The sequence below is a fragment of the Mirounga angustirostris genome, unplaced genomic scaffold (genome assembly GCF_029215605.1).
Source record: "Mirounga angustirostris isolate CCGP_5_RB_7025 unplaced genomic scaffold, mMirAng1.0.hap1 SCAF_12, whole genome shotgun sequence".
In the NCBI taxonomy this organism is placed as follows: Eukaryota; Metazoa; Chordata; class Mammalia; order Carnivora; family Phocidae; genus Mirounga; species Mirounga angustirostris.
Window position 1 is genome coordinate 40,866,570 of NW_026991720.1, and position 22,630 is coordinate 40,889,199.

General features: G+C 39.4%; 1 protein-coding gene across 5 annotated transcripts in view; it reads right to left on the minus strand.

The window, feature by feature from the left end:
* Window positions 1-22,630, minus strand: part of ANLN (anillin, actin binding protein) — a 49,950-nt gene that overhangs the window by 22,356 nt on the left and 4,964 nt on the right. For 2 of the 5 annotated variants that reach the window (XM_045864420.3, XM_054505226.2), the window contains exons 2-10: window positions 21,538-21,691; window positions 18,844-19,158; window positions 14,581-14,966; window positions 12,996-13,224; window positions 10,884-11,074; window positions 10,498-10,605; window positions 5,804-5,930; window positions 2,226-2,336; window positions 389-612 (exon numbers count right to left, since the gene is read on the minus strand). In XM_045864420.3, the coding sequence (XP_045720376.2) occupies window positions 389-612; window positions 2,226-2,336; window positions 5,804-5,930; window positions 10,498-10,605; window positions 10,884-11,074; window positions 12,996-13,224; window positions 14,581-14,966; window positions 18,844-19,158; window positions 21,538-21,691 (1,845 nt within the window). The remainder of the gene's footprint in view (window positions 1-388; window positions 613-2,225; window positions 2,337-5,803; window positions 5,931-10,497; window positions 10,606-10,883; window positions 11,075-12,995; window positions 13,225-14,580; window positions 14,967-18,843; window positions 19,159-21,537; window positions 21,692-22,630) is intronic. The other 3 variants (XM_064575048.1, XM_054505227.2, XM_064575049.1) reach the window with 3 other exon arrangements.

The window sequence follows — 22,630 nt, forward strand, 5'->3', positions numbered from 1 at the left end:
CAATAAATGTTAGTTCTCTGTCTGGTGCTAAATACTAATATACTAATGATGTAATATTCACATCAACCCGCACTAGTTTTAACCTTGTTTAACAGGTGAGGGAACTGTGGTAAAGAGGTTAAATAACTTGGGCCATAAACAGACAATGGCAGAGCCAGAATTTGAGCCCACATGTCTGGCCTTTTAAACCATGTCACAGTTTGGATTTTATCTAAGGTCACAGGAAACCACTGAAGCATTTTAAGCTCTCTTTTAAGAGAGCTGACATCAGAGTTCCAGAACTCCCCTGGCTACAGAGGGCCAAATTCCCATGTACCAACTAAAACAAAAGGGGATCCCATTATAACTGTATGTGTCCCACGCCTGATAACATTTAGTCTTTCCTTACCTCTGGACTTACCACACCAACTGTCTGTGCTAATGGAGCAAGTAAAGACATTGAGGAGATATTCAGTGCATCTTCCTGTTCTTCATGGTCCATCTCCTCTTCGCTCTTTTCCACATCTAGCTCACCTTCCACCAGGACATCACTGAAGATGTCATTAATTACTTTTGAACTATTGATATCATCATCATCATCATCCACACTCATCTCAGTTTCACGTACCACTTCTGAAAAAGATTTCAGTAGGTGGGTTCTGTGACTCAGACCTTTCAGAATTAAAGGGATAGCAGAGCAGATCTCAAGTTTATGTGCTTACTAAATAAACAGCAAAGCAATAAAAGTTGGAACTGTCTAGGGGCACCTGGGTGGCTCAGTCGGTTAAGCGTCTGCCTTCAGCTCAGGTCATGATCCCAGGGTCCTGGGATCGAGTCCCTCATTGGGCTCCCTGCTCAGTGGGAAGCCTTCTACTCCCTCTCCCACTCCCCCACTTGTGTTCCCTCTCTTGCTGTGTCTCTCTCTGTCAAATAAATAAGTAAAATATTAAAAAAAAATAAAAGTTGGAACTGTCAAAAGCTGATTCAATGCTTTGGGTTTAAGAAAGAATATTAACGAAGAATGCAAATGACAAGATAATAGCCAAAAGCTTCAGACTTACAAAAAATGTTCTTTCAAGTAACTCGTTTTCTATTGTTGGGGAGTTCCCTTTCACATGGCAGTGAATAGGGAAATATTAACATCACTTAAGACAGGGGTCCCAAATAATCTTCAAGAGCCACTAATTCCTCTAAGAGTATATAAAGAGTGTGGAAGGACAGTACATTTCCTTTCCCCATGAAAGTGAGTGACAGCCTTAATCAGATTTTCACAGGGGTCTGTGACCTAAAGATAACTGTTAACAGCGCTATCTCTTTGTGGAAGCTAGAGTATTTCCTAGTTAAAAAAGAGAGAGAGAGAGAGAATATTACAAAATCACAAGACATTTTGAAATATAGGACACTATATATTTGAATATGTGCTTCTTGAGAAAATCTGCTGAGGAGAAGGAAGGGGGTGATTTTTTTCTATCCTGCCCTGGATCCAGATCTCTCCTGGATAGGCCACCACAGAAGGACTTCAGTCAGACCCACAGACACAAAGGCTATTCTCCAGTTCTAGTCACATTGGAGGTTTGGGCTTCAGCATATGGATTTTGGGGGTGTACAGTTCCATCCATAACAAACGATGAGCTGAGATTTGTTTACTGCAGGCTCCCTGACACACAGCATGGTTGAAATGAAATAAGATGCTGGTGCAAGCAAGAAGATCCCCTGGAAACTCACATTCAAGAAAAGGGTGCTATTTAAATTCAAGGCACTGAGGGGAGTATCTAGTGAAAAACGTTGGGTTAAATGACTTTATTTTTACTCAGGTCTGGTTATGGACCATTTATCATCTGCTGTATCAGGAACTGTAGGAGGCATCCTTGATTAATCCTAACAACACTCCTTTGAGGTGGCTGCCATCATTCTCCGTTGGAGAGATGACAGAGACTTGGCCAAGGTCACATTGCTATCTAGTGCCTAAGCCAAATTGAAAACCAGATTTGTTTAATGGTTAAGTCAGCACCCCTTCTAGTTGCAGACTATTTTGCAACAGTGAGTGTTTTGTTTGTTGTTTTGTATTTTGCAAATTGAGAACAAGATGGGATTCATAAAAATTTAGATAATTTACTTCTCATAATTGTAAATTTCAGACAGTATCAATAAATCACACACTTTGGAAGCTTAGGGAAATTAAAAAAAGAAAAAAAAAGTATGTGCTTCTACCAATATATTAATAGGAAATAAACATAAAAACCAACCAGTCTGCTGCTTGACCTTTGGGTCTGATGTTACTTTTAAAAACTTATCCTCTTCTAAAAACAACGTGATTTTCAAAGGGCTAGACTTCATCATTTCACATTCAGTAAAACCTAAAAAAAAATTTTTAAGAAAAATCATATTAGTATATGTTAAGAACCTAGAATTTTTCAGTTAAGGAAACTTATTTTTTCTGATTATAAAACTATGCATTTCAAATCTAGAAATGTATAGAGAATCCCCCAAGCCAACTGTCTTCTCTTCACGGTCTCATTTCTCTCTTCCTCCCCAAAGAGAAAGGGGATGCCAGTATTACCAGGTTATTGTTTGTTCTGCCAGTTTTGCTGCTATGTATGCAAATGTGTACATCCTTTTGTCTTATCAGAAGGTGATCATACTATGTATGCTGTTCTGCATTTTGCTTTTTACTTTTTTTTTTTAAAGAAAAAAAAAGAGCCAATGGCAGAGCCAGGATTTGAGCCCAGTAGTGAAAGACAATGAATCGTGGATCACTACATCAAAAACTAATGATATATTGTATGGTGACTAACATAATAAAATTTTTTAAAAAATAATAAAATAAATAGTGTCAATAAAAACACTTCACAAACTAGCAATAGAAGGAAACTACCTCAACATAATAATAGGAAAAGCCAATGGCTAACACGATACCCAGTAGTGAAAGACTGAAAGCTTTTCCTCTAAGATCAGCAACAAGGCAAGGATGGCCACTCTCACCACTTCTATTCAGCATAGCTTTGGAAATCCTAGTCAGAGCAATAGGCAAGAAAAAGAAAGAAAAAGCATCCAGATTTTTTTTTTTTTTTAAGATTTTATTTATTTGACAGAGACACAGTGAGAGAGGGAACACAAGCAGGGGGAGAGGGAGAGGGAGAAGCAGACTCCCCGCTGAGCAGGGAGCCCGATGTGGGGCTCGATCCCAGGACCCTGGAACCATGACCTGAGCCAAAGGCAGATGCTTAACGACTGAGCCACCCAGGCGCCCCAAAAAGTATCCAGATTTTTAAAAGGAGAAGTAAAATTACCTCTGTTCATAGAATAAAATACTTAGGGAAAAAAAAGAGTAAAATACTTAGGAATAAACTTAACCAAGGAGGTGACAGACTTGTATGCTGAAAGCTACAAAACACTGCTGAAAGACATTAAATAAGACACAAATAGGTGGAAAGACATCCCATGTTCATGGATTGGAAGACTTAATATTGTCAAAATGTCAATACCACCCAAAGCAATCTACAGATTCAATGCATTCTTATCAATAGCATTTTTTGGAGAAATAGAAAAGTCCATCCTAAAATTCATATGGAGCTTCAAGGGACCTTGAACATCCAAAATAATTTTGTAAAAGAACAAAATTAGAAGACTGACATTTTCTGATTTCCGAACATATTACAAAGCTACAGTAATCAACACAGTATGGCACAAACATAGAAACATATACTAATGGAATAGAATAGAGAGCCACAAAACAAAACCTCACATATTTGGTCAAACAATCTTTGACAAGGCTGCCAAGATGATTTGGTGGGGAAAGGAAGTCTCTTCAACAAATGATGTTGGGAAAACTGGATATTCACATGCAAAAAATGAAGTTGGACCCTTATCTGACACCATATACAAAAATTAACTCACAGTGGATTAAAGACCCAAATGTAAGACTCAAAACTATAAAGGTCCTAGAAGAAAACATGGAGGAAATGCTCATAACAATGGATTTGGCAATTTCTTGGGTGTGACATCAAAAGCACAGGCCGCAAAAGCACAAACAGACAAATGGGACAACATCAAACTTAAAAACTTTTGTGTTATCAAAGGATACATTCAACAGAGTTGCAAAGACAACCTACAGAATGGGGAAAATATTTGCAAACTGTATATGGGATAAGAGGTTAATATTCGGAATATATAAAGAGCTCCTAAAACTCAACAACAAAAATAAAATATCCTGATTAGAAAACGGGCAAAGGACTTGAACAGCTATTCCTCCAAAGACGATATACAAACAGCCAACAAGCATATGAAAAGATGCTCAACACCACTAATTGTAAAAGAAACAAATCAAAATCACAATGAGCTATCACCTCACACCCCTAAGGATGGCTACTATCAAAAAACAAAAACAAAAACAACAACAAAGAAAATAACAAGTGTTGGCAAGGATGTCGAAAAACTAGAACCCCTGTGCTGTGTTGGTGAGATTGTAAAATGGTGTGACTGCTACAGAAAATAGCATAATGGTTCCTCAAAATACTTAAAGTAGATCCACTATATAATCTAGCAACCCCACTACTGAGTGTATACCGAGAATTGAAAGCAGGGTCTCAAAGAGATACCTGCACACCATGTCCCTAGCAGCATTACTCACAATAACCAAGAGATGGAAGCAACCAAAATGTCCATTGACAGACAGTGGCTAAACAAAATGTATATATATACATGATGGAGTATTATTCTGCCTTAAAAAGGAAGGAATTCCTGTCACATGCTAGGACATGGATAAACCTTGAGGACATTATGCTAGCTAGTTACAGGGCGCCTGGGTGGCTCAGTCAGTTAAGTGTCCAACTCTTGGTTTCAGCTCAGGTTGTGATCTCAGGGTCATGGGATAATGCCGTGTGTTGGGCTTCATGCTCAGTGCAGAGTCTGCTAAAGTTTCTCTCTCCCTCTCTCTCTCTGCCCCTCCCTCCCTGTGTTCTAGCTCGCTCTCTCTAAAATAAATAAATCTTTAAAAAAAAAAAAAAAAGCTTGTTACAAAAGGATAAATACTATAGGATTCTATTTATATGAGTTATCTAAAATAGTCAAATTCATAGAAACAGAAAGTAGAATGGTGGTTGCCAAGGGCTGGGAAGAAGAGGAAATGGGGAGTTGTTGCTTGATGTGTATAGTTTCAGTTCTAATGATGAATAAGTTCTGGAGATCTGTTCCACAATGATGTGTACGTACTGAACACTACTGAGCCATGCACTTAAAAATTGTTAAGATGGTAAATTTTAGTAATGTGCTTTTTACTATAATTTAAAAAAAATGTTTAAGTGTCTATGATACATTAAATGTCATTCCATACAATGCTATCTTTTCTTTTAAGCAGCTGCATAATATTTGGGGACATGGATTTAGCACCATTTATTTAAACAGTTTTCTACTGATGGACACGGAGGTCATTTACACCTTTTTACTGTTACAAATAGTGCTGCAATTCATCTCTTTGTATATACATCTTTGCACACTAGTTTTAAGAATTCAACTTATAGAAACACAGAGAAGCTAAATTAAAGAGCATGCACACTCTGTAATTCAACAGATCTTACTGGATCTTTTTCAGGGAAAAAAAAAAGGGAGCTGTAGTGATCTATCCTCCCATCAAGAGCATGAGTTCTGAGTCAGAAAGAGAACTAAGGAAGAAGCATATTGCACGGTAGAAACGAGAATGAGTAGCAATAAAGAAATTAATCTATCTTTTTACATTAAAGCAGTGTTTCTGCTTTCCGATGCAATTTCCAAAACTATAGTAGACGGAAAGCTACACGTAAGTGGAGCATAAGTAGAAAATGCTGACCTGTAGGTTCTGTGTCGGAAGGTTTCCCTGGTGTCTGATTTTCTGTCACCTTTTCTGTTACTGGAAGCGATGGGGTGTTTGAAACAGCTGGATGTTTTCTGAGGGGAGTGTTCTGACAGTGAATTTCCTACAAAAAGCAAATGAAGATGTTATTTCTCAAAACTATAGATTTTTTTTTCTTTTTGCGTGTTATTAAATGAAACAAACACAAGTCATTATTCTATATAAGCTTCCTCAGAACAAAATAATGTATGTGAAAGATCCCAGCTATGTTTAGAACACAAGAAACCCTCGGTGCAGGTTCAGTATTCTCAGTAATTCCCAGAATGTACTTTAAGAGACTAGGAGGCAAGAAGGAAAATTCCCATCAGAGTAGTTTTAGATAAACCGATTAAAGTGAAAGCCACACACAGAGAAAAGCAATTCCCCTGGGCCACTTATCTCATCCCACACCTATAAAGTCTACTGACAGTTCCTACATCAAGATTCCCCTTAACATTTACTCAGTAGGTAAAAGGCAAAGAAAACAAAGAACAAAAACAGAATGTGGAAAAAAAAGGAAAGGAAAAAAAAATCCCTCATCTGAGTCTTTATCATTGACAAGGCCATGGAAGAGAAACACTCATTGTTTTTGAAAAGGCTCTATGATTACAGCAACAGTAGAAATAATCAAATAAGAGTAAGAATAACAGCAACTAATGCTTAATAGAGCCTAATATGTGCCAGTCATTTTTCAAAGCACTTGACATTATTGCCTCCCCAGTCCTCCCAATAACCCTGTAAATTAGGTGCTATTACTTCCATTTTACCGATGAAAAGATTGAGACACAGAGGAGTTAAGTGACTTGTACACTTGGCCAGTAACTGGTAGGGCCAGTTTACAAACCCACATATTCTCATTCCAGAGCAAGTTCCAGACTATTTTGACTCTCAAGTTAGAAGGAGCTTTTGATGCATGAACACAGAGTCAACTATCGAATGCTGTGCTGCAGACCCGACTCTCCTGTGAAGGCAGGACTTACCTACAATCTTCTGTATACAGGTGGTTCTCTCCCCTTTCTCTCCCCTGCACCCTGACAACATGAGGGACAGCCCCTCCCAGGTGTCTAACAATAGTTCCACGCTTAGTAATTCTCTCCTCGCGCCATCCCCACTTCACCAGTCCAAGACCTGCCATCATCTGGGGGGTATGGGTAGCCGCAAGTACCTTCTAGCCAACATCCTGGCCCTCAGTTGCATAAATGTTTCAGCTGCAAAGACCTTCACCACCACTCCAATTCAGCCATCCCCTGGAGTCAGCTTCTTCCCTGAAACCCTCCAATCTCTCTAGCTTTCTTAATCAGGAATTTCTACCAGATCCTGTTCTTTGGCCTCATGAGAACTTCTGGTCGTTTGATGCTTTTCTTCCTGTCACCCCTGCCTATTTTCTTATGCCTCTATCCAGGTTAGATCTCATGACCCTTCAGTTCAACCACGATCTCACCAATACCTTCAACTCCCTCACCTCAACTGTACTTGCACTCCTCATGTCTAGCAAACCCTATCTCTGGAACCACCCACCTTCTCCATGTTTATATCCAGGCTCTTTGGACATATCTAGAGGAAAAACTCACAACTGAGTTTGATCCCATTAGGAATGTATGCTCTCATACCCCACCTGAGTCTCAACACTACTCCTTAGTCCTTCTCTTTCCGGCTCAGCTCTCTCCCATCCTCCAGTGTATCACACCTGTCATCTCCCCTTCCCTAAGGATGAACAAAACAGAAGTAACCAGACAGAAATTCTACCAGTTTTCTGTCATCATAGTTCTAAAACCACCTGCCGCCAAACATATTGCTTTCCTTCTTCCTTATCACACCTGGAACCTGTCCTAATCCTTTCCCTTCATGGTGCTCTGGAGTTCATCCAATCCACTCTTACCTCTTGAAAGGTTTACCCCAACCTATCAGTATCACTTAACCCTCTATCATAAAACTCTTAATTTTTTTTTAAGATTTTATTTATTTATTTATTTAGAGTGTATGCACATGCACAAGCAGGGAGAGACAGAGGGAAACAGAGAATTCCAAACAGGTCCACGCTCAGCATGGAGCTCAGCGTGGGGCTGGATCCCATGACCCCAAGGTCACCTGAGTCAAAATCAAGTCGGATGCTTAACTGGCTCAGCCACCCAGGTGCCCTATAAGCCTCTTACTTTTGACATTAAAATCGACTTAGGTCTCCTCTGAAAGAACAAAACAAACACAAACACAAACCCTACTTCACTTCCTCATCCCCTTCCAGCTATCACCTCCTTTCTCCCTTCCCTTTTAGAACCAAACTTCTGAGGACTGCCTCTGCTCTCCCGCCCTGCTCCTCACTCACCACTACCTCTATTCTCCCCTCACCACTTCACTAAAACTGCTCTTGCCAAGTAACAACTAGCTCTTTCTTCCAAAACCCAGTGGTCTCGGACCAGTCCACATTTGACAACACATACTTGACAATATCAACCATCCCTTCCTTCTGAAAGTTTCTTTCTTCCTTTGACTCTAGTTAACACCACACTCAATTACTTTTTCCTCCCACCTCTTTGCTTCCTCGGTGGGTACCATAGATGAGTTCTGAGTGAGGCAGACTCCTGAACCTGCTGTTATTGTGTTCAGAATGTTCTTTACATGCAATGTGCAATCATCCAGGGAGGAATTCCAAAGGTTTAGCAGGAATTATTTAGCACAAAATAGTTTAAGAACTGCTGTCCTGTATTTCCAGGGATGTAGCAGAAAAGCCATGAAATGATATACTGGTAACCTAGTGAAGAAGGCGCTTCAAACAGAAGAGAGTAATCAACAATGCCAAATGCTGCTAATAGGTCAAGTTAAATGCCTAAAAATTGATTACTCAAGATCCCTGGTGAATTCGATAAGGAGGTAGTGGGGACAGCCTGAGTGGAGAGATCCAGAGAGAAGGGACGGAAAAAAATGTAAGCATAAGAGATAACTCTTTTGGAAGAGTCTTAATGAAAAGGAGGTAAAGAAAGGGAGGGGAATAGGGGTTCCAGAGAGTTGTTTTCATTTTAAGATGACAGATAACAGCTTGCTGTATGCTGATGGGAAGGATTAGCACATTCATTCCTTCCTTCAAGGACAAATTTATTGAGCTCCTCCCGTGAGCCAACCACTAAGAACACAAATAAAGACAGATAAGGCTCTCATAGACAGTGGTGGAAAGCAAAGGTGAAACAGTTACAGGAAGATAAATACTCCAGCTGAGGTAAAGAACAGGATGACATGGTGAAAAAAGAGGGGCCCCTGAGGAAAAGGGCCAGGCAAGGATTTCCAGAGGGGATTAAAGTTTGACCTATTCCTAATGAAGGAGGAGCTCACCACGGAGATACTCCTTGCAGAGAGAAATAGCAAGGCAAAGACAAAGAGATCTGAAAACATGGGTCCATTTGAGAAAGTGCAAATAGTCTGCATGACTGCACTGAAGCACACATGTGGAGGAGCAGTGAGAAGCCAGATTCTGGATGATTCTAGATGGCAAGCCAAGCACTTCAGACAGTTTTCTGATGCTGGCTATGGAAAGCTTTCTAAGGACTTTAAGCAAGTGAATACACAGATCTCTGCCTTTTAAAAATATTTCTCTGGCAGCAGTGGGTAAGATGGACGGGAGAGTAGCCAGACTAGAAGCAAGGTTTTCAATACAAAGCTCTGGAAGTGATTAAGGTAACAGTGGAGGAAAACAGAGAGGACAGGCAGCTTGAGGTGTATTGGCTGTGTATGTGTTCATGTGTGTGTGCTAGGGGAAGACGCAGTAATAAGAGGAAGGAGGCAAGGAAGAACTCCCAGACTGTTTTAGATGGTGAGGTACAGAATGAAGCCCTAAGTGAAGACAGGAAACATGGAGAATATACTACTGCTAAGTGCAGAGAGCTCTACCAGCCAACCAGGCCTGGAGTTCAGGAGAGAGGTGAACACTGCACAGTCAAGCACATTAGCATTTCTGTGATGACAGAGAAGAGATGTCCCAGGGCAAATGAGAAGAAAACAGGGTTAGGTCAGAACCCTGGGAAACACAATTTGTTAAGCAAGAGAACTGATAAAAACCAGAATCAATTAAATAGGTCTTTCTCAGAGAATACTGGTTAAATGTATTTTTCTATTTCTACTGGTACCCACTTTAAATATAATTCTATTATTTTTAACTTAAAAGTGTATCCTAATACAGTATTTTGTACATAGTAGGCATGTAAATGAAACAAAGTAGCTTACAAGTAGGGACTTTGTTGAAGGCTGATTAATGCAATTTGACAGTAAGTAATAGAGGAATAAAGAGAAATCTGGGACATATTTGATGATCTGAAAGGATTATGGAGTGGCATCTAGGGAGAGTCTACCATCATTAATCAAAAAAGTAGATTCTGAGAAACATTTTAGAACTAGCAACTAACTAGAATATTAAAAGAAATATGAAATCAATTGAATAATGAGAACACGTTTTAAAATTTTGATTTTAAGTAGGTCATTACTGAATACGTTAAAAAGAAGGTATCACAAGAGAAAAAGCAGAGTCGGTAAGACTATTGAAGGGGTTTATGACTAGGAAATGGCAGTTAATAGGAACAGGATAAAAAACTGTTTGACAAGGCAGGACCACAAGTTAGACCCCAGCACTACATGTGGTTCACTTTCATTTTTCTTGTTCACACTACCTGTTTGGTTTCTAGTTGTTTGCTTCTTGAGGTTTCACCTTTTTCTGCACTCCATAAATTACCCTTGTCAAATCGGCCACGAAGACATGCTAGTTCTTTCTCACGTTCCTAAAACCACCAAAAGCGCTATTTTATACAAGAGCCAATAGTATGTTTAAGAATAATATTCAGATACTACTAAATTTTGCTTGTCTTCAGCCTTAAGATTAAAAAATTCATGATATGCACGGAACACAAGACAATATTTTTAATTTGAAATAAGTGATACAGGGAACCAAGATGCTATTTATCTCTGTCAAAAAGACTGGTATTGGAATTCACGATTTGATTTCTAGATTCTATGCCGAGACCATGTAATGAATAATGTTAAAAGCAGTAAGCCAGACCTGCTTGAGCTGTTGTGCTAAATGAGTAGTAGATGAAGATGTGTTTTGCTTGAATAATCTTTCTTGGATGGCCCTCGTATTTGGAGTGATAACGGGGGTCCTATGGGGTGAGCTCCGAGCGGGACTTTGTTTGCTATGTTCTTGACAACGTTCTCCAAAGCGTTCCAGGAAAGGCTTAATTCCTGCTCCCCCTACAGAAAGCACACACATTTTGGAGCCTATTTAGAATAAGTAGCAATTATAATTTGTATTGAAAAAGTTCCAAAATCCAGCATGGCTCTAAAATGCTTTGATTCCACTTAAACTACTCATTCAGAAAGTAAACAGTATGAAAACAGCTTTTAAAAAGAAATTTACCATATTATTCTATTTAATTCCATGTCTTAAAATTCATTTATTGGATTTAGTTCTTTAAAGAAAGAAGAGGAGGAATTTTTAAAAGATAGCGTGAGAGGACAGTGGAAATTAGAAAACCCTTCAACTAAATAAGCAGAACCTAAATGACTGGAAATTGACTGTATGTATATTAACAGTATTCCCTAATCACCAAAGTATTCTAGCCATGATAACCCAACTACTTATATTTCTACAGCCCAATTTATTTTATCTTGTTGTTAGGAAGCCCAATATAAAATCCAAGGATTAAATCCTTTTCTCTCTCAAAAGAAAAATTACAGATTATTGACTTTATCAAGGGATAACTTGGTTCTACAGTCTTAAAACAGTATTCATTTGAAATAGTATGAGGTACACTTCAAGTAGAACAAATGGGATGATAGCATTGTACTATTATAGTAAAAGAGGTTTATATCTATCAGAAATCAGCATTTTCCTACAAAAGGCCAGAGAGTAAATATTTTGGGCTTTGCAGGCCATGTGACCACTGTCATAATTACTCAACTCTGCATTGAAGCATGAAAGCAGCCACAGACAACGTGTAAATAAATGGGCATGGCTGTGTTCCAATAAAACTTTATTTGCAAAAACAGGTAAAGGGCACAATTTGACCCATAGGCATAGTTTGAAGACTCCACATGTCACTTCATACCATATTTCAAACTGGAATGCATTAAGAATACAAAGAAACATATAAATTAAATACCTCTGAGGCCCTGATAACATTTACTGGGCATAGCCAATAGCCAAGAATAAAAAAAAAAAAAAAAGAAAAAGAAAAAAAAGGCTTCTTTATCTATGCCCTAAGTCTTTGGAAAATTGAGAGTAACTAGTCCTAGTCCATGTGGGGATTCTGCAGTTGTTTCCAGCTCATTTCTCATTTCGGCTATCTGGAAACTGACTGCTGGCTTCCTAGCCCATAACTAATGGATTCCCACTCTCATCTCTCTGTCTACTTCTCTCTTATGAGGAACTACAGTATTCAGAGAGATTATATTTTTAAGAAGTTAAAATTTTGAATTAAAAGTCCTTCCAAAAGCAATTCTATTGAAAACAGAATATAGTTCAAAGTGAACTATATCTGTATATTTGAACCATATTTTTTAATCCCATGTTTCTCAACCAATAGCATGTGAGGGTATGCCAGAAGGTGTAAATCCTCACAAAATGAATACAGATTTCCAGGAGCATCAATTTACTACAGGGAGTAATTTTTAACTTTCACATGTCTATACTCACACACAATATACACATATACAAATATAATTGGGAATGGAATCATTTGTATATACATTCACTTTCCTTTGTTATTAGGGGTGCCTTCATATTGAAGTTTGAAAAGCCTTGCTCTGCATACTTGGTTACAAGAATGTTTCTCCATTATGCCCTTAAAATGTGATTTCCAGTGGTATATGCTCCGTCTCCATCAAAAAGTACAGAAGAAAGTATCTGCCATGGTCATTCTAGAAAAAACCCATGTTTAAACTGTCAAAATGTAACAAGTTACGTACTTTGACCAGTAAATGGGCAAAGTCCCCACTAATGAATATTCATTCAATAAATTAAAGCTAAATTTGAAGAAGTCTCATCTTATACATTCAGGCACTTGCCATGGCAAACCAACACTGTACAATTCACAACTGGATATTTAAAATGCTGAGAACAGACACCCTGAAAATAGTCAGCACTAACTAGATTTTTTGAAAGATACATAACCTGATGTTGCAGATTTGTCTTTAGATTGAGACTGCCGACAAATTTCTCTATTTAATTCTTCTTTGGGACGAACTGTCTGGGACACAGTTGACTTCTCAATTGGTTTCGATACCTCTGTTTTCAGGGGACTTATAGGAGTTTTCTGAAGTAGCTCAGGATTTTGTCCCTCACAATTTTTAGCATCAGTAATGGATATAGTAGAAGATTTCACTGGGGAAGAAGCAGCTTTCTGAAACACGATAACACTTAGGGTAAATAACAATATTCACGATATCTAACGGTAGTCTTCTAACAAAACAAGTTTAATTCTATTTGCTTAGTAGCCTTTATGTAAACTTATGAAAAATTTCTTTTTCTCTAATTGATCAAACCAATTTGAAAAGGTTTGATAAAAAGTCAACTTAGAAAATGTTATTATTTAGGGGCGCCTGGATGGCTCAGTCAGTTAAGTGTCTGCCTTCAGCTCAGGTCATGCTCTCAGGGCCCTGGGATCGAGCCCCGCATTGGGCTCCCTGCTCAGCAGGGAGTCTGCTTTTCCCTCAGCCTCTGCCTCTATTCCTCCCCCACTTGTGCTCTCTCTCTCTCTCCCTCAAATAAATAAATAAAATCTTAAAGAAAATGCTATTATTCAAATTATGTAATTTAGCGTGTATAATACACTGAGGAGTAATTTCATATAAGGGGTAGGGTCACTCCCTATTTTAAGTAACAATTCCTTTCAGATTATCTAACTAGCACCTTTATAAATTTTAACTGTATGAGACCACACTGCATAATTTTTGTATTTTAATTAAGTCAATATTAATTTAACAAAATCATATCATGTACTTGATGGCTAATTATAACATATTATTAAGTGCTATGTGCCAAGCACTTTGCTAAAGGTTTCATGCACATTATCTCATTTAATCCTCCCAATAACCCCTTCTTTCCCATTTTACAGATGGGAAAATAAGGTTTTGCAAGATTAAGTAACTTGTCCAAAGCTACATTTTTAATTATGTGGCAGAGCTAGAATTGAATGCAGGTCTATCTAATTCCAAAACCTGGCTCCACATTTAAAAACAATGCTCAGAAACATAATACCTCCCTTTTTTTTTTTTTTTAAGATTGGTTTTGAAAGTTGATGACATAATTCATGTACAAGGTAAAACTTTCAAACATTTCAAAAGGATATACGGTAAAATTATCATAACCACCCTTAAAAATCCTGTTCAGCAATTTGCCTTTTGAAGGCAACTTTAGCTACTAGTTTATTACATGTCTTTTCAGAGAAATTCTACATCTTATATTTATACACATACATAAAGCACTCTACAGGGCAAGTGATGTTCAGCGCTCTCCCTGATGCCATCATTCCATTATACACCTTGAAATTGTATGAAATTAGTATAATTTACTTGTCAACTCCTAATTGATCTTAGGATAGGCTACCAAATTTATGACTTTTACTTTCTATGACACCAATTTCTAAAAATACATATAAACACACCACGTATAGGTTATAAAATACTACACATACATATACATTACTACTCATAAGGAAAAAAAAAAGATTTCCAAAGACCAATACTGCATTGCTTACCACAGAGCTGGAGATTGCAGCATTATTCAAAGATACACCCACAGCACTCGAGGATGGAGCTTTATTCAGAGAGGCCTCGCCATCCCTTTGGGAACAGCATGTAGCTTCCCGCTTAACACTGCTGCTATTGATCCTAGCAGATGCTCCACTTGCAGAGGAAAACTTGGATAAACAAGTGGTACCAGGCTGTTCTTGTGCACTGTTTTGCTTTGCAGATGAGTAATTTACATCATCTTCCCACGAGCAGATAGTTGCGGCAAGGTTGGCCAGACGGCCCCTTCTACCAACTGGAGTTGCCGAGGCATCCGAGAGGGCTGGTTTGGGAGGGGAGGTAGCCCTTTCCTCTGACGGCATTGGTGAGATGGGTAAGCTTTCGGGTATATCATCTGGAAATGTTTTCAGAGAAAGAGTTAAAACCTGTGTTCAAGAGTTATGCATATGTGTAATACCAAGATGGCTCCAATCAGAACTTTTAAAAGAAGTTGGTAGGTTTAAGAACTAATAAAAAAGCTCTCGAATGCATGAAACTACCAAGCTGCTTAAATTTGACAATATCTTTTCAAAACAGAGGATACTTGATCCAAATTAGAAAAAAAAAAACGCACAAACTTCTTACACCTATTTTTTCCAATTTTTAATGGATTATGAATGCTTAGGTCATAATTTTAGAATTAATTTAGAATTCATGATGTTACAACACTGCCCAATTTAAGATTACATATTCCACAGGCATGTTTTGTTTTAAAATGGAGAAGACCAGTGCTATACAATAGAACTTCCTGCACTGATGGACAGGTTCTATATCCATGCTATCCAGGACAGTAACCACTAGCCACATGTGGCTTGTGAGCACTTGAAATGTGGCTAGGGCAACTAAGAAACGTCATTTCAATTCCTTTCAATTAATTTAAATCTTAAAAGCTATATATGGCTAGTGTCTACAGTATTGGATAGCACAGGGTTAGACAAAAATGTTTTCCCGTAGCTACTTCGTGTGGAGATAGATCTCAAATAGTAATACTTAACTTACAAAGGCCTGTAGGCATAAAGCACATAGAGGGAAGTCAAAATTCACAGCACCTTCTACTCCACAAATTCAGTCAATGGAAGAGGTATCCCTCCTACTGTCCAAGCCTTATACTTCTGCCTGAATTCTCAATTCTACCCCTCTAAAACCTCTTTTTTCTCTACACATAAATATGCTCATCTGTCTCTAGCTCTGTCTCATCTTAGAGCTAAAACAAACATCCTCTCATCAACATACCCCTTTTTAGCTACCGTCCCTCTTGCCCTGCACAACATTCTCTCACCACTCGACCCACTTGAACCCGCCTCTGCCTACACCGCTGCCCTGGGGTTGCTTTCGCTGCTGTCACTAGAGGCCAGGACACACTCTGCAGGCTTTGTGTTTCCACCTGTGACATCATCCTCTACCTGTTCTGCCCTTGGGCCATATCCTCCATGGGGTCCTTCTACCCAGCAACCACCTCCATTCAGCTATCCCCCAGGCACCCCAAATAACAGATGCGACTCTCAAACTGCCCCAAACATGTTCCTCCTCATCATGGCCTCCTTCTCCTTCTCCTCCTCCACCACCCAGACACCTAACCCAGAGATTCTCCCTCCTAAATCTTACAGATCCCGCCTCTGCTCTTCACTCCCACCGGCCTTCATCATTCCGCACCCGGATTATAACATTAACCTTCTAACTGGTCTTCCTGCTCCTGCTCTCGAGTCTCTGCCCTGTTCAATCCCTTCTCAATTCTGATTCTCAAATCTGATGTCTCTACAACATTTGCCTACTTAAGCTCTCCCAGTACCTCCCCATCACCTCCTGGTTAAATTCCACATGCTCTGGACCCTGCTGCTTTCTCCAAACTTACCTCTTGCTTTTCCACCAGAAAATACCTACTCTTTGTGTCCGCGCCATGCTTACGGTACCTCTGTGCTTTTTATGCATTCTGTTACTACCTCCTCCACTGTCTGAAGCCAGCAGTCCCTCAATGTCCAGGTTGATTGCCTCTGCTTCCTCTAGAAAAGCTACCCTGACTACCACCATCCCTGCCCTTTTGCATACCTCTGTCGTGTTCCTAAGAATATGCCCTGTCCTCTAAGCAGATAACAGTTTTACTATCATGTTTTGGGAATGGGCTTAACAGACCTGTAGCTCTTCTAACTATTCTCTATCAGAAAAGAAGCTTCAGTTAAGTTACATTTTAGTATAATCCCTCATTTAACTGGTTTATACCCACAGTCCTGGAGAGCATCCACTAAATCATTCATCACAAACATTTTATTTTCAAGTTTCAGTGCTTAAAATTAGACAGGCTATGATGCCTTAATGAGACTTATTTTCAAGGCTGAGGTAAGCATTTGTTAACATTTACTTTCAAAATGTTCAAAATCCCTACGGCAATGCTTTCTGCCCTAGAATGTTTATGGCCTTGGCTGTTCTTCTGGCCATGCATGAAATCACAACCCTCTTTCTACTTCCCATAGACATTTCTTACCAAACAGAAATGAGACATCCTTGTATTTAGGCACATTTACCAATTAGCCTCCTCAGGCATCGTAAAGAAGCACGGTTAGCCCTGCCCACTACTAAAATCACTAGGTATAATAGACAACATAGTATAATAGGGTATATCATCTGGAAATGTTTTCAGAAAAAGAGTTAAATAGGGATACTAGGTATAATCGACAACATGGAATATCTGCACCCTGTTCCGTACCCGAGAGCATCAGGTAGGTCACAGCAGGCAAGAGTTGAGCCCTAGAATCAAACAACTGAGGTTGGAATTTTAGCTGCTGATTCTGGTCACGTGTCTTAGCTTCTTGGAACCCAGTTTCCTCTTCTATAATGTGAACAAAAAAGTGGTATGTATGTCCTAAGATTTTTGTAAGAATTAAATTCTATACTATATTAGAACAAAAGATATTTAGAATGCCTTAGCACTTTAGACAGTATTTGCTCTTGAAACTGAATTTGCTTTACACAGTATTTGAAATTACCATCACTGCCAAAAAGGGTAATCTTAAATGCTCTGCTGTCCAATACTTATCAAAATTTCAGACCAAAGAATTGACATTTATGAAAGACTGCCTAAAATCTATGTAGTCCATCCATTTCTTCAGATCACTTAGTCTCAATTCTGGCTATGCATCAGAGTAACATAGAGAGATTTAAAAAAAAAAAAAAAAAGATAAAAGCACACCTCAGGGCTCCACCACACTCCTGAGATTCCAATCCAATGGTCCAAATGTTTCTGTTACACAGGAGCCAGGCTGAAAACCAAAGCTTGAGGAACACTTCCTTGGGTAAGGCCCAGTTGCCACTGAGCTGTCCAGCTGTACTATGCTGGCTCTCTTTGGAACTGTGTTCACTGAACTGAGCTTGGAGACAGGCCACCTGCCTACCTTGAGTAACCTTACACATTAACTACCTTCTACAAAGTCATCTTTGAGGATCCAGGGAGGAAAGTTCTCTTGGGTCTTAGTTCCAGCCATGGTTCTGCTTTAATCTTATAAATAGTCATATAAGTGACGGTGTTTCTCCTCCTTACCTTGGCTGCTAGCAAGTTCATAACTCTGGCAAGTGAGGTGGACCTTAACACCTGTATTTTACTTTGTTCTTCCTTCTCTTCACCCTAGAATTCCCTTATTTTTCTTGTTTTGTAATATAGTTGTTTTTGTAAGTCATCTTAAGGCTTTTTTGGTAACAAGATAGAAGACAAAATTGATCACAGAACACATAACCCTGCTGCATGACTGCTGATTTGCTCTTAGACTCTCCATCTGAGCATGAGCCCATGGGAGGCAAGCATCAGGTCACTTCATTGGTTCCCGGCACCTTAGCATAACATGTGTTGTAGGTGCTCAGTAAGTGCTTACGTTTTCCCTCCCCTCTATCAGATAGCATTGCATACCTTAGCCACTCAAATTTATTTAGTTAATCCACGAAATAGGATTTCTTGAATATAGAGCTGAAGATCAGCAATGCTAATAATGCCAAGGGTATAGTTTGTTCTCTATTGTCTTTTATTGCCAGTAAGAGCTATGGTTATGAGACCAAGCTTTTGCGAACTAGTCTAAGAACCTCAGCAGCATCTACTTCAATGAGAACACAGCCAACTGATAAATACACTGTAAGTGATGGATACTGAGGAGACAGATACAACAGAAGCATCGATCTTTCGTGTGTTAACCGATGCATCACATTTTCAACCTACCTAGCTGAATCTTATTGAAACAGATTATCCATACCTGTCAGATCATTATTATCCCAGTGGCGCCGCTGCTCCGCCAGCTTTTGCATTCGTGTTTTCACGGAGGAGCCCGCAGCGGCTCCCAGTCTTGAGCTGAGCCCTCGCCTCACGCCTGGCACGGGTGCGGGGACAGCCTCCGCATCGCTGGCGGGAGCAGGTGCTTGCGGCTGCGCCTGAGGAGGCGGAGGACTCGGAGGACGGCGTTCGGCCGAAGCTGACGCAGCCGGTGTTTCATTTTCCAAGTCAGAAACTTCTACTTCGGTGTTGTCAGAGCAGTGCTTTTTGGATGGTGATGGTTTTGTACCAGATTTCTCTAGATTAAAAAAGACACCCCCCCCCAAAAAAATTCAAAATTCCGTAATTTCTCATAGCCTGAAAAACTAGCAGTAGGTACTTAACAAATTATTAAAACATGATGCTTCTCTATTCGCTTTAAATGATTTTCCTTATAACAAGAAACATGTAAAATTCTACCCTCAGTAACTTAGGAATCTGATATGAGAGATTTCTTTTTAAGCAAACATATAATTTATGGTTTAAAACACCCAAATGAAAAGATATTCAAATAATATTCTCAAGATACAGGCCTAATACTTTATGTAGTCTTAAGACACTAGGAAATAAAAAGTGCATACACATAGAACAAATGTTTTGAGTGATTTTGAAGATCACACAGCCCAATCACCGCATTTTTAGGTAAGGAAAACCAAGCCCAGAGCAATTACATTACCTGCCTAAAATGACAGAGCTAAGGGTAGAAACAGGCTTTCTGTTTTTAAAACAATCTTTTATGAACAATAATAAGCAAGGTTAGAAGAGAACCTGGCTTGAGGTTTAGGAAAGGCAGGGAACCAAAACAGCCACGGAATTATCTGGTTAATACCAAGCCATGTGCAACCATGTGCACATATGCAATACCAACCATGTGCAAAGCCATTGGCACAAATGTTTTCATATTTTCCTAACATTTCACTTTTTTTTTTTTAAAGATTTTATTTATTTATTTGAGAGAGAGTAAAAGTGATCACAGAGGCAGAGGGAGAAGCAGACTCGCTGCTGAGCGGAGAGCCCAACACAGGGCTCGATCCCAGGACCCTGGGATCATGACCAGAGCCGAAGGCAGATGCTTAACCGACTGAGCCACCCAGGCGCCCCAACATTTCACATTTCAAACTGCCATGGACACCTATAAGATAAATTAAAAAGTCCTAAAATAAAAAGGAGCTACCCAAACGTAAGGTATATTATTTCTACCCAAGAATGAATTTTAATATATCGCCTGGGAAATTAACATTTTAGGATATAGGAATGTAAATTACATGAGGCCAGTTTCCCTGGTGGTCTGACCCAGTGTTCTCGCTCTGGCAGTACCCAAAGTTCTGTTAAGTGGGAGCCGTGATTGCCCTCATAGACATCAATCTAATCAAATAGACATTATGAAACTTTCTCATCTTCTATAACTCACTTATAGATCTCTTTTCTATTAACTCATCTAATAATTTTTTGAAAGTATTCCAATTTTAACATGCATCACCATCTGGAAATACAGAATTCTTTAAGTTTATAGTTCTCATATAAAACAGTAAATATTTCCACTGCAAAATCAAAACATAGCTGCAACCACTAGTTTTAAAGTACACAGTAATCAACATTTCATTGTATAAACCTGTGTCACAACAAAAACAGAAAAAGATTCTGAACTGGATCTAAGCCTCTATTTTCCTGACCAAATACCATATGTATATAATATATATACCACATATGCAATATATATGCCATGTGTGTCTGATACATATACCACATATGTATAATATATATACCATGTATATGTAATATATATACCACATATATATGTGATGTATATGGTATTCCCTCTCTTCAAAATGCATAAATATATGAAAATAAATTCCCATTCTCTAGTTAGCTTACAAAATAATCGTGAGCCTGCTCCATGCCCTCATCACTTTTGTAATACTGATTTTACCTTCTGTGATGCTCTCTTTCTGTATGCATTTTTAAATCTATGCTAAGGAAAATTATTATCTCCAGACTCTTCCACACTCCAGGAAAAGATTAAGGTGGCAATTTACTGATACAGGCTAGGGATGCCAGGATTTAGGAAAGAATAAGATAAGTTTCTAGGTGAGTTTAGGTTTGTTTGTGTATATTTATTTATTTTTGTCTAATTCACCAGTCCTTAGATTAACCGCCTATACCTTGAGCCTAGCTCTAGAGAGCTGGTTCAACAGAGGATGAAAAGGCTCATTAAATTTCAAGCATCTGCAAGCAGGTCTGCCTTTCGTTACCCTGCTCATGCCAGAGACCAACTGAAAACTTGGTGGTCAGCTGTTCTGGCACTGTTGGGGTAGATAAACTCCACACCACCACTGGGCACTGTTCCTCTGCTCCTTTACTTTTCTCCCCTTGGGGGTTTTAAGGATGTCTTTGGGTTGAGGAAAATGAAGTTCGAGCAATTAATTTGAAGTATTTATTAGATATTCTGCTCTGGTCTGGTAGGTCTAGGCCTACTACAATCAGCCTGAACTAGAACAGAAGGCTGATCTTTCCCCCAGAGGCTATTACTACATTTGTCTCCCAAAGACCTGGGTCTTTCTACACACACAGTAAAATGTTTGGGGCTTATCTCCTTTAAAAGACGCAAATTTTGTTTTTCCCCCACAAAGTGTTTTACCTTCACTACCAGGTAAGGGTTGTTGGTTACTTGCTTCTGAAAGCGGCTCTCTGGCCCTCTTGGCATGAGTCATAGACCTTGCAGCTGCCGCGGGCCTCTCGGCCATCTTTCTCTGGAGGTTCTCTCGCCTGGCACGGGTTCGTTCCAGCAGTTTCTACGTATGTAACACAGTGGCATTAAAACACAAGTCCAGTCAAAAGCTCACAAAACCTGAGGTACCTTCTAAAATCACCAGTTGCCAGGTAAGGTAACAAATACACTTCAAAAGTGAAATCCTATGTAATTTAAGTCAAAATTTACCAAATAAGCACCCCAAAGTCAAAATTACTACAGATGCAACATGAATAAAATGTGTAAAGTTGGTTGTATGAGATTTAAAATGGCCAGAAGTTTTTTCTGCTTCCATCCAAAGGTAGAATCTATTTTCACAGCCTTGCATTGGGCTGGCCTTATGATTTACCTTGACCGACAGAATGAGGCAGAGGTGATACTGTGTGACTTTCAACCCTGGGCCTCAAAGGTCTTAACAGTTTCTCTTCTCATTCTCTTGGAACACTGCCACCAGGTGTAGAAGCCCAGGTCAAGTGTGCTAGAGACACCTGGCCCAGCTGAGAGCTAGCATCAACCACCAGGCTTGTGACCATCCAGTCCCAGATCATTTGTCAGATCCCTGCAGCCTCCAGCATGACCCCAGGGGACACCACTGGAAACACAGCCTCGGGTGAGCCCAACACAGATTGCCAAGCCACTGAATCATGAGAAATAATGCGGTGGTTGTTTTAAGCACTTTGGTGGCGACAATAAGTCTCCCAAAGATGTTCATTTCCTAATCCCGTCAACCTGTGAATCTGTTACTTTACTGGGCAAAAGGGACTTTGCTGATGTGATTAAGGGTTTTGAGATGGAAAGATTATCCTGGATTATCTGGGTGGGCCCAATGTAATCACAATTGTCCTTATGAGACAAAAAGAGTCAGGAAGGTCAGAGATGTGACAACAGAAGCAGAGCTTGGAGTGATGGGATTGGTGGCTCTGAAGATGGAGGAAGGGGCCACATGTCAAAAAATGCAGGCGGCCTCCAAAAGCTAGAAAAG